The following is a 17,500-nucleotide window of genomic DNA, read 5'->3' on the forward strand; positions in this document are numbered from 1 at the left end:
ACACACACACACACTGACACACAAACTCTATCCGATCTATCTGTAGATTAAAGAGCTTTTTTGCACATCATATCATAACATTCTTGTGTTTTTGCCTTGTAATATTGTTAAAAAAAAAATTAAAAACCATTGTTAAAAATGGAAGAAACTGACAGTAAAGCTGACTTGACTTGAAAAACACATGGGGATGAAAATAAATAAAAATCTATATAATCTTATTTAATAATCATCATCATCATCATCATCATCATCATCATCTCATTATTACTACCCAGTGTTTCGTGGTCTTTGTGATTCACAAACCCATATTGGCTGAACTCCCGTAAAGAGACAGATGAAGACGTTACCGTGCACTTGAACGGTCTCTCTGTAGAGTGCACCTGTCGGACGTGGCTGTTAAGGTGGTCCGGTCTGCAAAAACAACACCACAAAACCCTCTTATTATTATTATATTATCATTATTATTATTATTATTATTATTATTTATACACATCACCACACCAGACTGATGTCATGAGACGGCGTGTGTATGACACCCTAATTCCTACGAGTTATTGGCGTGTTGTCAAGACCATGTTGTGGAAAAATATGATCAAATCTGTTTTGAGTTATAGGGAATATAAACAAAGGACAACACACACGATGATGGAGAAGAAATTGTAAGTATTCTTCTCTTTTGGACGTATACGGAGAAGCGAGACAAAGGACTCTTCAGCCAGCTTTGTCCTGTGTGTTGATTCACCTTCGTGGAAATTAGAGCTCTTTTTTCTAATCTGATTCCTTTGAGTTTTGAGTTTTTTTTTTTTTTTTTACATATTTAAGAAATAAACAGCGTCAATTACAAACAATATGCTGAAAAGACCCAGGGCACACAAAAATAATAATATATAACAAGATTTTTTGAGGGCAACATGAGGACAACATGAGGACAACATGAAGACAACATGAGGACAACATGAGGACAACATGGGGACAACATGAGGACAACATGGGGACAACATGAAGACAACATGAAGACAACATGAAGACAACATGAGGACAACATGATAGCAACATGATAGCAACATGATAGCAACATGATAGCAACATGAGGGCAACATGGGGACAACATGAGGACAACATGAAGACAACATGAGGACAACATGGATAGCAACATGATAGCAACATGAGGGCAACATGGGGACAACATGAGGACAACATGAAGACAACATGAGGACAACATGATAGCAACATGAGGACAACATGAAGGCAACATGGGGACAACATTGGACACATGAAGACAACTGGAGGCAACCTGAGGACAAACATGAGGACAACATGAAGACAAACAGAGGACCACAGAGGGACAACATGAGGACAAACATGAAGACAACAAGGAAACAACATGAGGACAACATGAAGACAACATGAAAAATGTAGCAACATGAGGACAACATGAAGGCAACATGGGGACAACATGAGGACACATGAAGACAACTTGCAGACAACATGAAGGCAACATGAAGACAACATGAAGACACATGAAGGACACATGAGGACACAACATGAGACCAACATGAGGGCAACATGAGGCAACATGAGGACAACAGAGGGCAACATGAGAGGACAACATGAAAGACAACATGAAGACAAAATGATAGCAAACAGAGGGCAAAGAAGGACAACATGAAGACAACATGAGGACAACATGAGGACAGTGAAGACAAAGCATGAAGGAAACATGAGGCAAACATGAGGACAACATGAGGACAACATGAAGGCAACATGAGGACAACATTAGGACACACATGAGGACAACATGAGGACAACATGGGGACAATATGAGGGCAACATGAGGACAACATGAGGACAACATGAAGGCAAGATGAGGACAACATGAGGACAACATGGGGACAATATGAGGGCAACATGAGGACAACATAAGGACAACATGAGGACAACATGAAGGTTAATGTATGTAGAGCTCTACCCTAATAGACCAAAGCTGTGATTCAGACTAAATGAAGCTCCATGTGATGTGATGGGGTTTTCACCGGGAGAAGGCCTTGGCGCAGTGGGGACAGACGTAGGGTTTCTCCACGGCGCCCTGGTGCGAGCGGACGTGGTAGCTCATCCGGTCTTTCCTCTTGAAGCGCTGCTGGCAGACGGGGCAGGAGTACGGCTTCTCGTCCGAGTGGGACAGGCGGTGGCGGTTCAGGTGGTACACGTCCCTGAAGGCCTTCCCGCACGCCTCGCACGCGTGGTTCTTCCTCACCTGGTTGGGGTTGGGGTTCTGAGACAGACAGAGTCCCTGAACACACCATCAGAGGAGATCACTGGGATTATCAGATTAAAGCACATACGCATATCTATCATTTATAGTTAAGCAGTTGCACATTTTTGTATTCCCAACGTGTATACATTCAAATATTACTTCTTGTTTTTTATCCTAGTATTATTCCATGTATATATGTATGTATGTTGTATCCTAGTATTTCATTATATTTATATTCTGAGCTGTGTGACTGATTTTGCTGCTGTAACTCTATAAATTCCCATTTTATTGAATCACTATCTATTTAAATAAAATGTATTATTATCTATCTATCTATCTCGTACGGACCACTAAAGGAAATCATTCCTACCAGAGCCAATACAACTTTTTAACTTGTCCTCTGTCATGTTTTGGTGTTTTTGTCTCATTTTATTGTGGTAGTCTGGTTTCCTGTGTTTATTTCTTAGCCTGCTTCTGTCATGTCTTGCATTTTTTAGGTATTTTAGGTATTTTTGGTCTTGTCCCTGTTCTGTTTCCTGTTTTATTTTGAAGCATTTTTCCATTTTATTGGGATCAATATCTCTCTCTCTCTCTCTAACTCTCACTCTCTCTCTTTTTCTCTCTTTTTCTCTCTCTCTCACCCTCTCTCTCTCTCTCTCTCTCTCTCTCTCTCTCTCTCTCTCTATCCATCCATCTTACCCTCAGACCCACCTGCTCCATGGAGCCCACGACAACAACTGCTGCCTGGATGGGCTGAGGCGGTGCAGCCATGGTTACGGTCGCCGGGGCGATGGACACCGACACCGCCTGGCTCTCCTGGCTTGCGTGCTGCGGGAGGTTCTCCGGGGCGGCCGGGGCGGCGGCGTTGGGGGGGAGCGCCGGCGCCGGCTGCAGGGGCAGCGTGAGGTGGAGGAGGGACAGGGGCACGGTCTGCTTGTCCCCCCGCCCCCCCTTCCCCCCGTCCTCCTTCTCCCGCGCCGCCCGGTCCTTCATGCGGATCCCCGTGTGCACCGACTGGTGCCGCCGCAGGTTGTAGCTGTTCTTGAACTCCTTGTTGCAGGTGGAGCAGACGTGGGCCGGACGGCCCGGCCTGGCCAGAACCTTGACTGCAGACACAGCACAGAGCTCTTATAAGGTCTATATAAGAGACTTCAGATCCAGTATTAGGGACCACTAAGGTCTATATAAAAGAGAGCTTCAGATACAGTATTGGGACCACTAAGGTCCTATATAAAACCTCAGATACAGTTTAGGACCCCTAAGGTCCTATATAAAGAGACTTTCAGATACCGTATTAGGGACCACTAAGGTCTCTATATAAGATACTTCAGATACAGTCTTAGGGACCACTAAGGTCTATATAAAGAGACTTCAGATACGTATTAGGGCCACTAAGGTCTATATAAAGACTTCTATACCCAGTATTAGGGAACCCTAGGTCTATATATAAGAGACTCTCACCATATTAGGGACCACTAAAGCTATATAAAGACTTTCTCCATATTTAGGGACCACTAAGGTCTATATAAAAGACTTCAATACAGTATTAGGGGACCACTAAGGTCTATATAAGAGACTTCAGATACCAGTATTATGGGACCACTAAGGTCTATAAACGAGACTTCAGATCCTTATTGAGGGACCACTAAGTCTATATAGAGACTTCAGATCCAGTATTAGGGACCACTAAGTCTAATAAGGACTTCATATACATTTTAGGGACCACTACGGTCTATATAAAGAGACTTCAGATACAGTATAGGGACCACTAAGGTCTATATAAAGATGACTTCAGTATAGTATTGGGACCGACTAAGGTCTATATAAAGAGACTTCAGATCCGTATTAGGGACCCTAAGGTCTATATAAAAGAGACTTCAGATCAGTATTAGGACCCACTAAGTCTATAAAAGAGACTCAGATCCAGTATTAGGGACCACTAAGGTCTATAAAAGAGACTTCAGATACAGTATTGGGGACCACTAAGGTCTATAAAAAGACTTCAGATACATAATTAGGGGACCACTAAGGTCTAAAAAAAGGACCTCGATACAGTTATTAAGGGGACCACTAGGTCTATATAAGAACTATCAGATACTTATTAGTGACCACTAAGGTCTATATAAAGACTTCAGATACAGTATTAGGGACCACTAAGGTCTATATAAAAGAACCTTCAGATACAGTTAGGACCACTAAGGTCTCTTAAGAGACTTCAGCCAGTATTAGGGGACCACTAAGGTCTATATAAAAACTTCAATCCAGTATTAGGGGACCACTAAAGTCTTATATAAGAGACTTCAGATCCAGTATTAGGGACCACAAGGTCTATATAAAGAGACTTCAGATACAGTATTAGGGGACCACTAAGGTCTATATAAAGAGACTCAATACAGTATTAGGGCCACTAAGTCTATATAAGACTTCAGATCCAGTATTAGGGGACCACTAAGTTCTATATAAGAGACTTCAGATCCAGTATTAGGGGACCACTAAGGTCTATTGAGACTTCATATACAGTTTAGGGCCACTACGTCTATAAAGAGACTTCAGTACAGTATTAGGACCACTAGGTCTATATAACGAGACTTCATATATAGTATTGGACCACTAAGGTCTAAAAAAGAGACTTCAGATCCGTATTAGGGACCACTAGGGCTATATAAAAGAGCACTTCAGATACAGTATTAGGACCACTAAGGTCTATAAAAGAGACTTCAGATCCAGTATTAGGGACCACTAAGGTCTATAAAAGAGACTTCGATACAGTATTAGGACCACTAAGGTCTATTAAAAGAGACTTCAGATACAGTATTAGGGACCACTAAGGTCTATATAAAAGAGACTTCAGATACAGTATTAGGGACCACTAAGGTCCATATAAAAGAGACTTCAGATACAGTATTAGGGGACCACTAAGGTCTATACCAGGCAGCGGCTCCTCGCTGAGGGCGGCGGTGTCGACGGTGGACGGCGGCGAGGAGACGTGGTCCGCCGGAGGACTCTGGGCCGGGCCGCTGAGCTCCGGCAGCAGGTCCGACTGCAGGGGGGTCTCCGCCTGGCTCGGAGTGGACGGCGTCTAACAACAGAGGGGACAGGGACACTTTATTAAAGAAGGACAGAAGGAAGGAAGGAAAGAAAGCAGCAGGTCCGACTCCAGAGGCGTCTCCGCCTGACTCAGAGTCCCATCCATCTTCATCCTCTTATCCGGTATCGGGTCTCGGGGGCAGCAGCAGGGACCCCAAACTTCCCTTTCCCGAGCCACATAAACCAGCTCCGACTGGGGGATCCTGAGGCGTTCTCAGGCCAGGTTGGAGATATAATCCCTCCACCTAGTCCTGGGTCTTCCCCGAGGCCTCCTCCCAGCTGGACCCCCTCCACCTAGTCCCGGGTCTTCCCCGAGGCCTCCTCCCAGCTGGACGTCCCTGCCACCTAGTCCCGGGTCTTCCCCGGGCCTCCTCCAGCTGGACGTCCCTTCCACCTGTCCCGGGTCTTCCCCGAGGCCTCCTCCCAGCTGGACGTGCCTCCACCTAGTCCTGGGTCTTCCCTGAGGCCTCCTCCCAGCTGGACGTCCCTCCACCTAGTCCTGGGTCTTCCCCGAGGCCTCCTCCCAGCTGGACGTGCCTCCACCTAGTCCTGGGTCTTCCCTGAGGCCTCCTCCCAGCTGGACGTCCCTCCACCTAGTCCTGGGTCTTCCCCGAGGCCTCCTCCCAGCTGGACGTGCCTCCACCTAGTCCTGGGTCTTCCCCGAGGCCTCCTCCCAGCTGGACGTGCCTCCACCTAGTCCTGGGTCTTCCCTGAGGCCTCCTCCCAGCTGGACGTGCCTCCACCTAGTCCTGGGTCTTCCCTGAGGCCTCCTCCCAGCTGGACGTCCCTCCACCTAGTCCTGGGTCTTCCCCGAGGCCTCCTCCCAGCTGGACGTGCCTCCACCTAGTCCTGGGTCTTCCCCGAGGCCTCCTCCCAGCTGGACGTGCCTCCACCTAGTCCTGGGTCTTCCCTGAGGCCTCCTCCCAGCTGGACGTGCCTCCACCTAGTCCTGGGTCTTTTCAACACTTTTGTGTCGTGTTTGAGAGACTTTTTAATCACTTTTTGACTTTTTTTCTTCATTTTTGTACCACTATTTTTGATTACTAACACCAATATATCACCACTAGTTTTACACTATTTTTTTTTTTTTAATTCATGGTTTGACCCCAGGACATCAGGAGGGTAACCTTTGTCCAAAGTGATAAAACACGTGATTTACACCCCTACCTGTCAGCTGGGGACCCAAAAAACAGCTTCACCCTGACCCCTCTGTGACCCCCCCCCCCACATCCTCCCATTTCCCCACCAAAAAAAACAAGTCACTAACACCAATATATCACCGCTAGTTTTACACTCTGCTGGGTTTTTTTCTGAATTCATGATCAAGAAATCTCATTTATATGAAATTATAAAAAACGCAAAATTCAATAAAGTAGTGAACTGATCCTTTAGTGTTGTATGGACCCATCCGTTTAATATTTGGACAATTTGGATGAAAGAATCCCAAATTTCTGATGTAGAAACTTAAAAAAAAAACGGGTCAAATGTGACCCCAGGACAACAGGAGGGTTAAATTACGATACTTACGCGTGATTTACGCCCCTACCTGTCAGCTGGGGACCCAAAAACAAGCTTCACCCTGACCCCTCTGTGACACCCCCCCCCCATCCCATATCCTGCTCCTCTTTACCCCCCCCCCACACATCCTGCTCCTCTTTAAACCCCCCCAAATCCTCCCATTTCCCCTCCTCCCCACCGTAAAACACACCCAAAAGCACAAAGCAGCCCCAGCATCAATTAAGACTTACCTGAAAGAGGAAATTACTCCAGGAGGTGTCCATCGTGGACACTGCGGCGGGGGGACAGCTAACCACCCCGGGACCAAAGAGGGGAGGGAGGAGGGGGACGGAGCCGAGGACCAAGCGCCCCTACTGCCGCCGATAAAACCCAAATCTGAGGCCTGTGTCTCTCCTCTACCTGCCCGGGTTAACTCATGGAAAATATAGAATGACAGCGGACGACACTTAGCTCAAATCGGCTAACACTCATTAGTAATTCGGCTGATAATTATGAATGCATATGGCATATCTGTTGGCGTTAAACAGGCACTAAGATGCTTCTTGTAAAATGCGACAAAATGGTTGTTATCATGCTTCCCTTTAATGGTGCATTTTTAATATAATTTGCTTATGTCGACTGGAATTAAAAATTTGGTGAATTGCATGCAGAATAGAGATTTTATACTGAAGATGAGAAGGATGTATGGCTAAGCATAGCAGCTGTCAGCAGGTGTAATTTTTTTTTTTTTTTTGCGATAGCTCCGGAAAAAGGCCGCGGCGTCGGGTCCCAAGCCTCGGCGTTGCGTACAGCTCGTCCCCCGACTAGAGAGCTCCTGCTCGGCCGCGGTCCATGGCTCCGCCTCGGTGTTTCAATCGACAGGGTAACATCTTTCTCTTTTTTTTCAAACTCGCTCTCCCTCTCTCTCTCGCCCTCCCTCCCTCTCGGTCTTTCTTCCTTGTCTTTTTTTTTTTTTTTTTTTTATCTCTCCTTCACCCCCTCTGTCCCTCTCCGCTTTAAAGGGAAAGTATTTGGTGCACGCACCCTCCTTGCGGACCCCGTCTCGTCTCGTGCAGGTCCCTCTCGCCCCCGCCCACCCGCCGCCGATGCTGCTGCTGCTGCTGCTGCTGCTCCACGGTAGGCCGACAGATAATGAAATCCGAAATGCATGAGAATCAGCTCTGTCGGTTGATTCCTCTATGTCGCATTAAAACAACAACAACAACAACAACAACAACAACGGTGCTTCCTAAATAAACAACCGTCGCGCGGTCACCGGGACCTCGCTTAGCTGAACGAGGCTTTCCCCCTCCGGGCATCTTAAAGGTAACGATGCGCGCAAGTGCAACAGCTGGATACTAACCCGACGTTCCCTCTCGAGCGGGTTACACCAAACTCCATTCAAAAAAACTAAGATTTAATGCGCACTTGCTATAGATTCATAATAACGACCATAAACAAGCTCAATGATATTTGTCCATTCAGTAAGTATACCAATCATTAATTCGGCATACCTCCAATACACCAAGAAGTATTTTATTACTAGGAATGGAAAAAAAACATTGTTTTTGTACTTCCGTTCTTGTGAGGATGCCAAAAAGTGTAACAGCTGGATACTAACCTGACGTTCCTTCTCGAGCGGGTTAAACCAAACTCCATTCAAAAAAACTAAAATTTAATGCGCACTCGCTTTTGATTCATGATAACAACCATAAACAAGCTCTATGATATTTGTCCATTCAGTGAGTATACCACTCATTAATTCGGCATACCTCCAATACACCAAGAAGTATTTTATTACTAGGAAAGTAAAAAAACAAACATCGTTTTTGTACTTCCGTTCCTGTGAGGATGCAAGAAAGTTAAACGGCTGGATTCTTACCTGACGTTCATTTTAAAAGGTTACACCAAACTCTATTCAAAAAAACTAAAATTTAATGCGCACTGTCTAAATTCGTATTAATAACCATAATAAGCACGGCCAATGATATTTTTGCACTAAGTAAGTAGTCATTCAGTAATTCGGCATGCCTTAAATATTTCATATATGCCATTCTCCAGTTATTCTATTAGTTATTTCTAATATATTATTTTGTATTTTTATTTTATTGCCTTGTGTAGCTCCTTGCTCGATGTTGTACATCTTTTATACTGTTAAAAAATGTTTTTATAAGTCTTTATCTTTGTGTTGTTAAGCACTTTGTACCTTTTATTTTGAAAAGTGCTATATAAGTAAAGTTTGTCTTGATTATATTATTACTGCTGTATGTACAATATACAATATACTGATTACATCCATAATGATTTGCCCATGAGAGAATCCCAACTGTGGGTAAGATAAAATGAGGATTTTACATCTTCAATCCATTGATTCCCCAAATCCAGTGTTTTTAAAAAGCGCAGGGATGTTTTGTTGTGGAATATTTCAACGATTTTCAGACAGGAAGAAGAACAACTAAATTAAATTGAATCTTTTAACCCTCCTGTTGTCCTCGGGTCAAATTTGACCTGTTTAAAAAAAACCTTCTTTATCAGAACTATGACAAAATAACGGGGAAAAAAGTGACAAATGTTGAGAAAAAAAACTACAAAAACACACAAAAGAAATCAACAAAATATTCTTTTTTAAATGCTGGAAAAGTGTTAAAAAAATAATAAAAAGCAAAAAAAATAAATATCAAAAACATTGTAAAAAGCAAGAAAAAAATTGTTAAAAAATTGACTAAAACATAATTAAAAAATGACAAATGTCGAAAAAATTGTAAAAAAAAAAAGAAATCAACTAAATATTCTTTTTAAAATGCTGAAAAAGTTCATGAAAAAAAACATTGGGAAAGGCGACAAAAAAATTGTTAAAAAATTCACTAAAACAATTAAAAAAAAAGTCAAAAAAATGACAAAAATAACAGAATAAATTGACAAAAATGTCGAGAAAAAATTTGTAAAAAAAGATCAACAAAATAGTGAAATTTCAACCCAGAAAAAACTCAAAGTCGCAGGTCGACTGAGACGTGAAACTCGTTACCTGGCTGGTATTCACGAAGCTGGAAGTAAAAAAAAAAAAAAAAGCAAAAATCTGGTTTTTAATCATCTTTATTGTTTATTTATTTTACAGTAAACTCTCGAACAAAACATCCATCAAATACTGTAATTAACACACTTGATGTCTAGGTGTAATTAAATAATTAAACATAATAATAAACTTGGCTTTGCTGTATGAGTGCAGAATAACAACGTTACATTCGCAGAACTGAGTTCCATCAATAACATTTATATTATATTTCAACACTTTTGTTTTAAAATCACACACACACACACACACACACACACACACACACACACACACGGCTTTAAATGTACATCCCATAATACTTGGTGCCGGATATATAACTTATGACCTGCATAACGTCTCTACGTCTCTTCTACCGCAAACACAAACATTATGAACGTCCAATTTCATCAACACCGAAATATCAGAAATCTAGGAATCTTCTGGAAATAATAAGAACAGAACAACACAAGAGGCTCGGGGTGGGGGGGGGGGGGTATTTAAGGGATAGTTCGGATGTCTTATATGGTGACAGCTGACTTGGTGATATCTCCATATCAGTGTCCCTGAACACACCGTCACCCCCCCCCCCCCGATGTGAGTCTCATGCTCAGATTTAAACCGTTTAACTGTCATACTGAAATTAGGGAAATCCATGAAATAAAAAAACGTTTCTCGTTACAAACAATAAAAACTACGATAAAAAATAAAAAAGAAGATGGGAATAAGACGTTGTGAAAACAATAAGTTAAGACCAGGAAGTGGTTCTAGCCAGAGATAAAGGTCAGTCTTTGTGGAAAATAAAGGTCGTTGGACAACCTGTCGGTGGAGGTTCTTGTGAGGTGAGTCTGAAGATCTCTGAAGATCTCTGCATCTCTCTGAAGATCTCTACATCTCTCTGAAGATCTCTACATCTCTCTGAAGATCTCTACATCTCTCTGAAGATCTCTACATCTCTCTGAAGATCTCTACATCTCTCTGAAGATCTCTACATCTCTCTACATCTCTCTGAATATCTCTACATCTCTCTGAAGATCTCTACATCTCTCTGAAGATCTCTACATCTCTCTGAAGATCTCTACATCTCTCTACATCTCTCTGAAGATCTCTACATCTCTCTGAAGATCTCTACATCTCTCTACATCTCTCTGAAGATCTCTACATCTCTCACATCTCTCTACATCTCTCTGATACTCTCTACTCGACTCTGAAGATCTCTAAACATCTCTCGAAGATCTCTACTCTCTCTGAAGTCTCTACATCCTCTACTCTCGAAGATCCACATCCTCTACTCTCTCTGAAGATCTCTACATCTCTCTACATCTCTCTGAAGATTCTCTACATCTCTCTGAGATCTCTACATTCCTCTACATCTCTCTGAGAATCTCTACATCTCCTGAAGATCTCTCTGACATCCTCTACGATCACTCTCTCTGAATATCTCTACTTCTCGAGCTCTACATTCTCTGAAGATCTCTACATCTCTCTGCAGATCTCTACATCTCTCTACATCTCTCTGAATTCTCTACTTCTCTGAAGATCTCTACATCTCTCTACATCTCTTAAATCTACATCTCTCTGAGATCCTTATCTCGCATCTCTGAAGATCTCTACATATCTCTGAAACTCTACATCTCTCTGAATCTCTACATCTCTGAAGATCTCTACGACTCTACTATCTCTGAAGATCTCTACACCCTAATCTCTCCCCGTACTAGGAACGGTATTTGGTCATAGACGTCTGTCTGAAGTCGTGTGATAGGTCTACGTCACCATAAAACAAAAGGAATAAAACAACCAGATGGAGTTGCTACTGAAGCTCTCTCCTCCCTCTCTCTCCCTCCCTCCCTCCCTCTCACTCCCCCCCCCCCCCCCCCCCCCGTCTCCTTCCCTCACTCCCCCCCCCCCCTCCTGGCTCTTTGAGTGGGCTCCTCTCGTCGGCGTCCAGGCAGCCATGTTCTGGGAGCGGTGACCAGTGGACGAGGCTGATGATCGTCTTCAGGACGATGATCCAACAGAGTCCCTGAGCCAGTAGAGCCACGCTGGACACCACACCCACACACACCACAACACACACACACACACACACACACACACCACCACACCACCACCACACCACACCACACACCACACACCATTTCAACTTAGAGTACTAATCTGCATGCGAGACGCTTTTATTATGAACCAATAGTACGTGAATTGGAAACTGTTTCAGTGAAATATTACAGCATGCAAACACTTGACACTACGCCGGCATACATATCCCACAATGCACTGCGGTAGTAAGGACAACGTTCATGACAACGGCCAGAGGAGGGAGGAGCAGGTTACCTGCAGGTTCCTCCAGGTGGTGGAGCAGGTAGAGCAGACAGAAGAAGAGCTCGTTGCCGGCACACATCACAAACAGCACCGGCTGCAGGACACACACACACACACACACACACACACACACACACACACACACACACACACACACACACACACACACACACACACACACACACACACACACACACACACACACACACCATCTTTATTATCTTACTCTCACACTGATTCCCTGTGTGTGTGAGGTGAGTGTAAGTGTCTGTGTGTGGTGATTGTGTGATTGTGTGTGTGTGTGTGTGTGTGTGTGTGTGTGTGTGTGTGTGTGTGTGTGTATGCGGTGAGTGTGTATGCGGTGGGTGTGTGTGTGGTGTGATTGTGTGTGTATGCGGTGAGTGTGTGTGCGTGTGTGTGAGTGTATGCGGTGAGTGTGTGTGTGTGTGTATGCGGTGAGTGTGTGTTGCGTGAGTGAGATGTGTGTGTATGCGGTGAGTGTGTGGTTGCGGTGAGTGGTGTGTGTGTGTTGCGGTGAGTGTGTGTATGCGGTGAGTGTGTGTGTGTGTGTGTGTGTGTGTTGTGTGTGTGTGTATGGGGTGGGTGTGTGTGTGTGTGTGTATTATCTTCCTAGTTGTCAGACTCTACCAGCCTTGATAGAACTGGCTCAGGTCTGCCTGCACCAGCTCTTACCTAATTAATTAATTAATTAATTAATTAATTAATTAATTAATTAATTAATTAATTAAATAGGCTGTAATAGTTTTAGACTGCCGGGGGACTCACTGAGCTCCTCTCTCCTTTATCTCTCCATCTGAGCACCCTACTTCACACCATGCTCTATCTGTAAATTGAATTGTGTGTGTGTGTGTGTGTTGTGTGTGTGTGTGTGTGTGTGTGTGTGTTGTGTGTGTGTGTGTGTGTGTGTGTTCCTTACCTTGGATGTTGTGTAGTAAATGCGGAGGACAGGGTTGCCGGAGAGGTCGATGGTCTTGTGACTGGCTGATCCTTTTATCGTTGAGCTGAGAAGAAAAAACAATTTACTTTTGAAGTTCTCATATTATGTTTTTCCCCTTTCCTCAGGGCCCTCATACTCTGCTCCTGACTGCTAGATAGTCCTTACCTAGGTACTGTCAGGCCCTCATACTCTGCTCCTGACTGGCTAGTAGTCCTTACCTAGGTACTTCAGGGCCCTCATACTCTGCTCCTGACTGGCTAGTATTCCTTACCTAGTACTGTCAGGGCCCTCCTATCTCCTGAACTGGCTATAGTCCTTACCTAGGTACTGTCAGGGCCCTCTGCTCTGCTTCGTGACTGGCTAGTAGTCCTTACCGATGTACTGTCAGGCCCTCATACTCTGCTCCTTACTGGCTAGTAGTCCTTACCTAGGTACTGTCATGGGCCTCATACTCCGTTCTGACTGGCTAGTAGTCCTTACCACTAGGTACTGTCAGGCCCTCATACTCTACTCCTGACTGGCTATAGTCCTTACCCCGGTACGTCAGGCCTCAACTCTGCTTCTGACTGGCTAGTCCCTTACCTAGGTAGTGAGTCAGGCCCTCATACTCTCTCCTGACTGCTTAGGTCCTTAGGATCCCCTGCGTGTCCTGCTCTGTCGTTGATAAATGAAAGCCAATGGGCCGATCTGGAATCTTGCCCCTTATGAGGTCATAAGGGGCCAGATTAGCTCCCTTTTTTTTTACTTTGCCAGCCCAGAGAATCCCCCCCCCCCATGAGAGAGAGGACTCATGGCTTTTCAAACAGCACAGTGGCCAGTTGGTCAAGGTCAACCCCCCCCTCCATCTGCCCCACTCCTGCCCCCCCCCCCCCCCCTCCTAAAAGCTAGACTCCGAAACGTTGCCTGGTCTTGGTTTGAATTCCCCACAAACAGAGCTGAGCCCTGATCAGACGAACCTGGTGTGGGTGGTGTAAGAGAGGTCTGGGTGGTGTAAGAGAGGTTTGGGTGGTGTGAAAGAGGTCTGGGTGGTGTAAGAGAGGTTTGGGTGGTGTGAGAGAGTTTAGTGGGGTGTGAGAGGTCTGGGGTGGTGTAAGAGAGGTCTGGTGGTGTAAGAAGGTCCTGGGTGGTGTAAGCAGAGTCTTGGGTGTGTGAGAGCTGTGTGTGAGGATCGGTGTGAGGGTCTGGGTGGTGTAAGAGAGTCTGGGTGGTGTGAGAAGGTCTGGGTGGTGTAAGGAGGTCTGGTGGTGTGGAGGGTCTGGGTGGTGTTATGAGGGGTCTGGTGTGTAAAGAGGTCGGGTTGGTGTGAGGGGGGTGCTGGTGTGTGAGGGGTCTGGTTGGTGTGCGGGTCTAGGTGTGTGAGAGAGGGGGGGGGGTTGTGATGGGGGTCTGGGTGGTTGAGGGTCTGGTGTGGTTAGGGTCGTTGGTTGTAGGGGTCTGGGTGTGTTCGTGTACCTGGTGGTGTGAGGGGTCTGGGTGGCGACCTGTGCAGGTGCAGCAGTGCTGGCATGTCCAACACACTTCTGTAGCTGGAACAGGAAGCGTGAGGACGTGTAACAAAAGAACAGGTTGACCAGAAGACACATTGTCACGAGCGGTCCGTCCCCATGTCCATCATGGCTCCAACTTAGTGGCTGCAGACACCGTGGGGACGTTAGTGATGGCGTTGCATAGTCTGTCCACCAGAGACGCTCTACAACGCCCTGTTAGTGATGGCGTTGCATAGTCTGTCCCCAGGGACGCTCTACAACTGTCCCTGTTAGTGATGGCGTTGCATAGTCTGTCCACCATAGGACGCTCTTACAACGTCCCGTAGTGATGAGCGTTGCATAGTCTGTCCACCAAGGACGCTCTACAACGTCCCTGTTAGTGATGCGTTGCATAGTCGTCCCACAGAGCACGCTCTACAACGTCCCGTTAGTGAAGGCGTTGCATATTCTGTCCACCAAGGACGCTCTACACGTCCCCTTTAGAATATACGTCATTTATTATCAACCGTTGTAAATCTTTACACCTGTATCCCATATTTAACTTTATTATTGGTCATTGTTGCCCATAACCTTTGTGTTGTTAAAGAAAGTCCTTTTTCAGATTTTGTTTAGTTTTCCACCTCACCACCTACCTAGTTTTACTCCTTTTTTGAATTCACTTCAAGATACCCTCATTTATATATAGATTAGACCTATAATTAGAGTAAAAAGCTAATTATGAATTACTTTGACTATAGTTAAGATCAGTGAATGAAAGTGACCGTTGTTTTTATAAAGAGCGTTGGAAGAGATCTGATCCATTTTTATGGTAATTTGGTAAAAGAAACTCAGAATTTGCAGATAGAGACATTTATTAAAGGGTCAATTTGACCCGAGGACAACAGGAGGTTAATATTTATAAATTTGTAAATTGATTGCCGAAAGACAAAAAGTGTGTGTGTTTGTGTGTTGGTGTGTGTGTTGTGTGTGTGTGTGTGTGTGTGTGTGTTGGTGTGTGGTGACGTACCTGTTGAGGGCCCCGCGCCGCGTGGCCGTCGAAGAGGCGCGTCCACAGGGCGCTGACAGGTAGAAAAGACGCGGGACAGGGACAGCAGGCTCCAGAGGACAGCAGCGCCAACACGATACGGGCGTAACCTGCCGGGACAAAGGACACACTCAGAGACATCAGAGGACACACTCACAGCTCAGAGACTTCACAGAGGACACACTCACAGCTCAGAGACATCAGAGGACACACTCACAGCTCAGAGACTTCACAGAGGACACACTCACAGCTCAGAGACATCAGAGGACACACTCACGCAAACTTCACAGGCACATCCTCAGAACATGGACATAATAGACTCACCCTCAACAGCTCAGAGACCAATCACAGGTTTCATAGACATCAGAGACACACCACTGCTCAGAGACATCAATCACAGCCAGAGACATCACAGGGACACCCACTCAGGCTCAGCTCACAGACATTACATACAAGAGGACACACTCACTACGAATCCAGAGGACCTCACAGCAGAATCAACGTACGCAGTCACTCACCAAGACATCACAGTAGAGATCACAGAGGACACACTCCACTCAGCGATAGAGACACACACTCAATCAAGAATCCAGAGGGACACACCCTACAGCTTAGAGACACATCAGAGCACCTCAAGACGAGCCATCACAGAGGACACACTCACAGCTCAGAGACATCAGAGGACACACTCACAGCTCAGAGACATCACAGAGGACACACTCACAGCTCAGAGACATCACAGAGGACACACTCACAGCTCAGAGACATCACAGAGGACACACTCACAGCTCTAGAACCATCAAGGACCCCCATTCACAGTCAGAGACATCACGAGGGACACCCTCACACCAGCACAGACATCAGAGAACCCAGAGACACATCGCAGTCCAGACACCGAGACACACTCACTAGCATCAGAGGACACCTCACCGCAGAGACACCAGAGGCACACTCACAGCTCAGAGACGACTCACAGCTAAGACATCACAACACACACAGCTCAGAGACATCATGTGTTGGTGTCCTACTGTGCTGATGTTCACATTTGAATGAGTTTCTGTCCCCCCCCCCTGTGAGGAATCCTAAGTTTTGACAACACGTCCACATGACACAAGCCTTCCGTGATCGCCCACCCCCACCCAGTATAATAATATTAATATCAATAATAATAGTAAAAATAATAATGATGAATACTTAATTAATTTCGCATTTACAATGCAAATTACACTCTGTTGTTGTTACACACATTACACACATTACACACCATTCACCACGGAGCCTGAACTACACACACGTCTCTCCTTTGGACCAATAGAGCGGAGAGAGACGAAGAATAGAAAGAAGAGTATATATATACACTAGAGAGAGATATAGAGAGAGAGATATATAATTAAAGAGCGAGATATATCTCGAGATGAGAGAAGAGAAGCAGAGATATATAGATAAGAGATATCTAGATAGAGAGAAGAGATATATGAGAGGATAATAGAGTGAGAGAGAGTATAGATAGAGATACAGAGAGAGAGAGAGAGATATATATCCATAGTAGAGAGAGAGATATATATATAGAGAGATTATATATATATATATAGAGATCGAAGAGAGAGAGAGATCATATATATATATACCAGAGAGAGAGATATAGTACAGATAGAAGAAGATAGATACAGAGAGAGAGAGAGAGATATAAACTATAGAAGAGAGATTATATCTATAAGAGCATATATATTCTAATAGAGAGAGAGAAGAGATATATATATATAATAGATAAGAGAGAGAGATAGAGAGAGAGAGATATATATATATATATAGAGAGAGAGAGATA

At 44.7% G+C, this 17,500-nt stretch overlaps 2 protein-coding genes and 1 long non-coding RNA gene across 3 annotated transcripts in view; all 3 read right to left on the reverse strand.

Moving 5' to 3' along the window:
• Window positions 1-215: 215 nt before the first annotated feature.
• LOC116702272 (myc-associated zinc finger protein) lies at window positions 216-8,422 on the reverse strand. The gene is made up of 5 exons (XM_032536428.1): window positions 7,090-8,422; window positions 5,183-5,333; window positions 2,966-3,360; window positions 2,034-2,290; window positions 216-411 (listed from the first exon to the last, which is right to left on the reverse strand). The coding sequence occupies exons 1-5, from the start codon at window positions 7,120-7,122 to the stop codon at window positions 216-218; spliced, it is 1,032 nt and encodes a 343-aa protein (XP_032392319.1). The 5' UTR covers window positions 7,123-8,422.
• A 1,493-nt stretch (window positions 8,423-9,915) lies between these two features.
• On the reverse strand, window positions 9,916-11,712 carry LOC116703007 (uncharacterized). The gene is made up of 2 exons (XR_004335308.1): window positions 11,538-11,712; window positions 9,916-10,881 (listed from the first exon to the last, which is right to left on the reverse strand). It is a non-coding gene; the product is annotated as an uncharacterized LOC116703007 (long non-coding RNA).
• Window positions 11,713-11,793: 81 nt separating this feature from the next.
• Window positions 11,794-17,500, reverse strand: part of LOC116702273 (CDP-diacylglycerol--inositol 3-phosphatidyltransferase) — a gene marked incomplete at its 3' end in the record, with an annotated part of 6,869 nt that continues 1,162 nt past the window's right edge. The window contains 8 exon segments of the mRNA XM_074783880.1: window positions 11,794-11,915; window positions 11,918-11,929; window positions 12,219-12,300; window positions 13,144-13,228; window positions 14,646-14,663; window positions 14,665-14,755; window positions 14,758-14,787; window positions 15,654-15,785. Coding sequence (XP_074639981.1) covers window positions 11,794-11,915; window positions 11,918-11,929; window positions 12,219-12,300; window positions 13,144-13,228; window positions 14,646-14,663; window positions 14,665-14,755; window positions 14,758-14,787; window positions 15,654-15,785 — 572 coding nt within the window.

This window comes from Etheostoma spectabile, chromosome 15, assembly GCF_008692095.1.
Source record: "Etheostoma spectabile isolate EspeVRDwgs_2016 chromosome 15, UIUC_Espe_1.0, whole genome shotgun sequence".
Taxonomy (NCBI): Eukaryota; Metazoa; Chordata; class Actinopteri; order Perciformes; family Percidae; genus Etheostoma; species Etheostoma spectabile.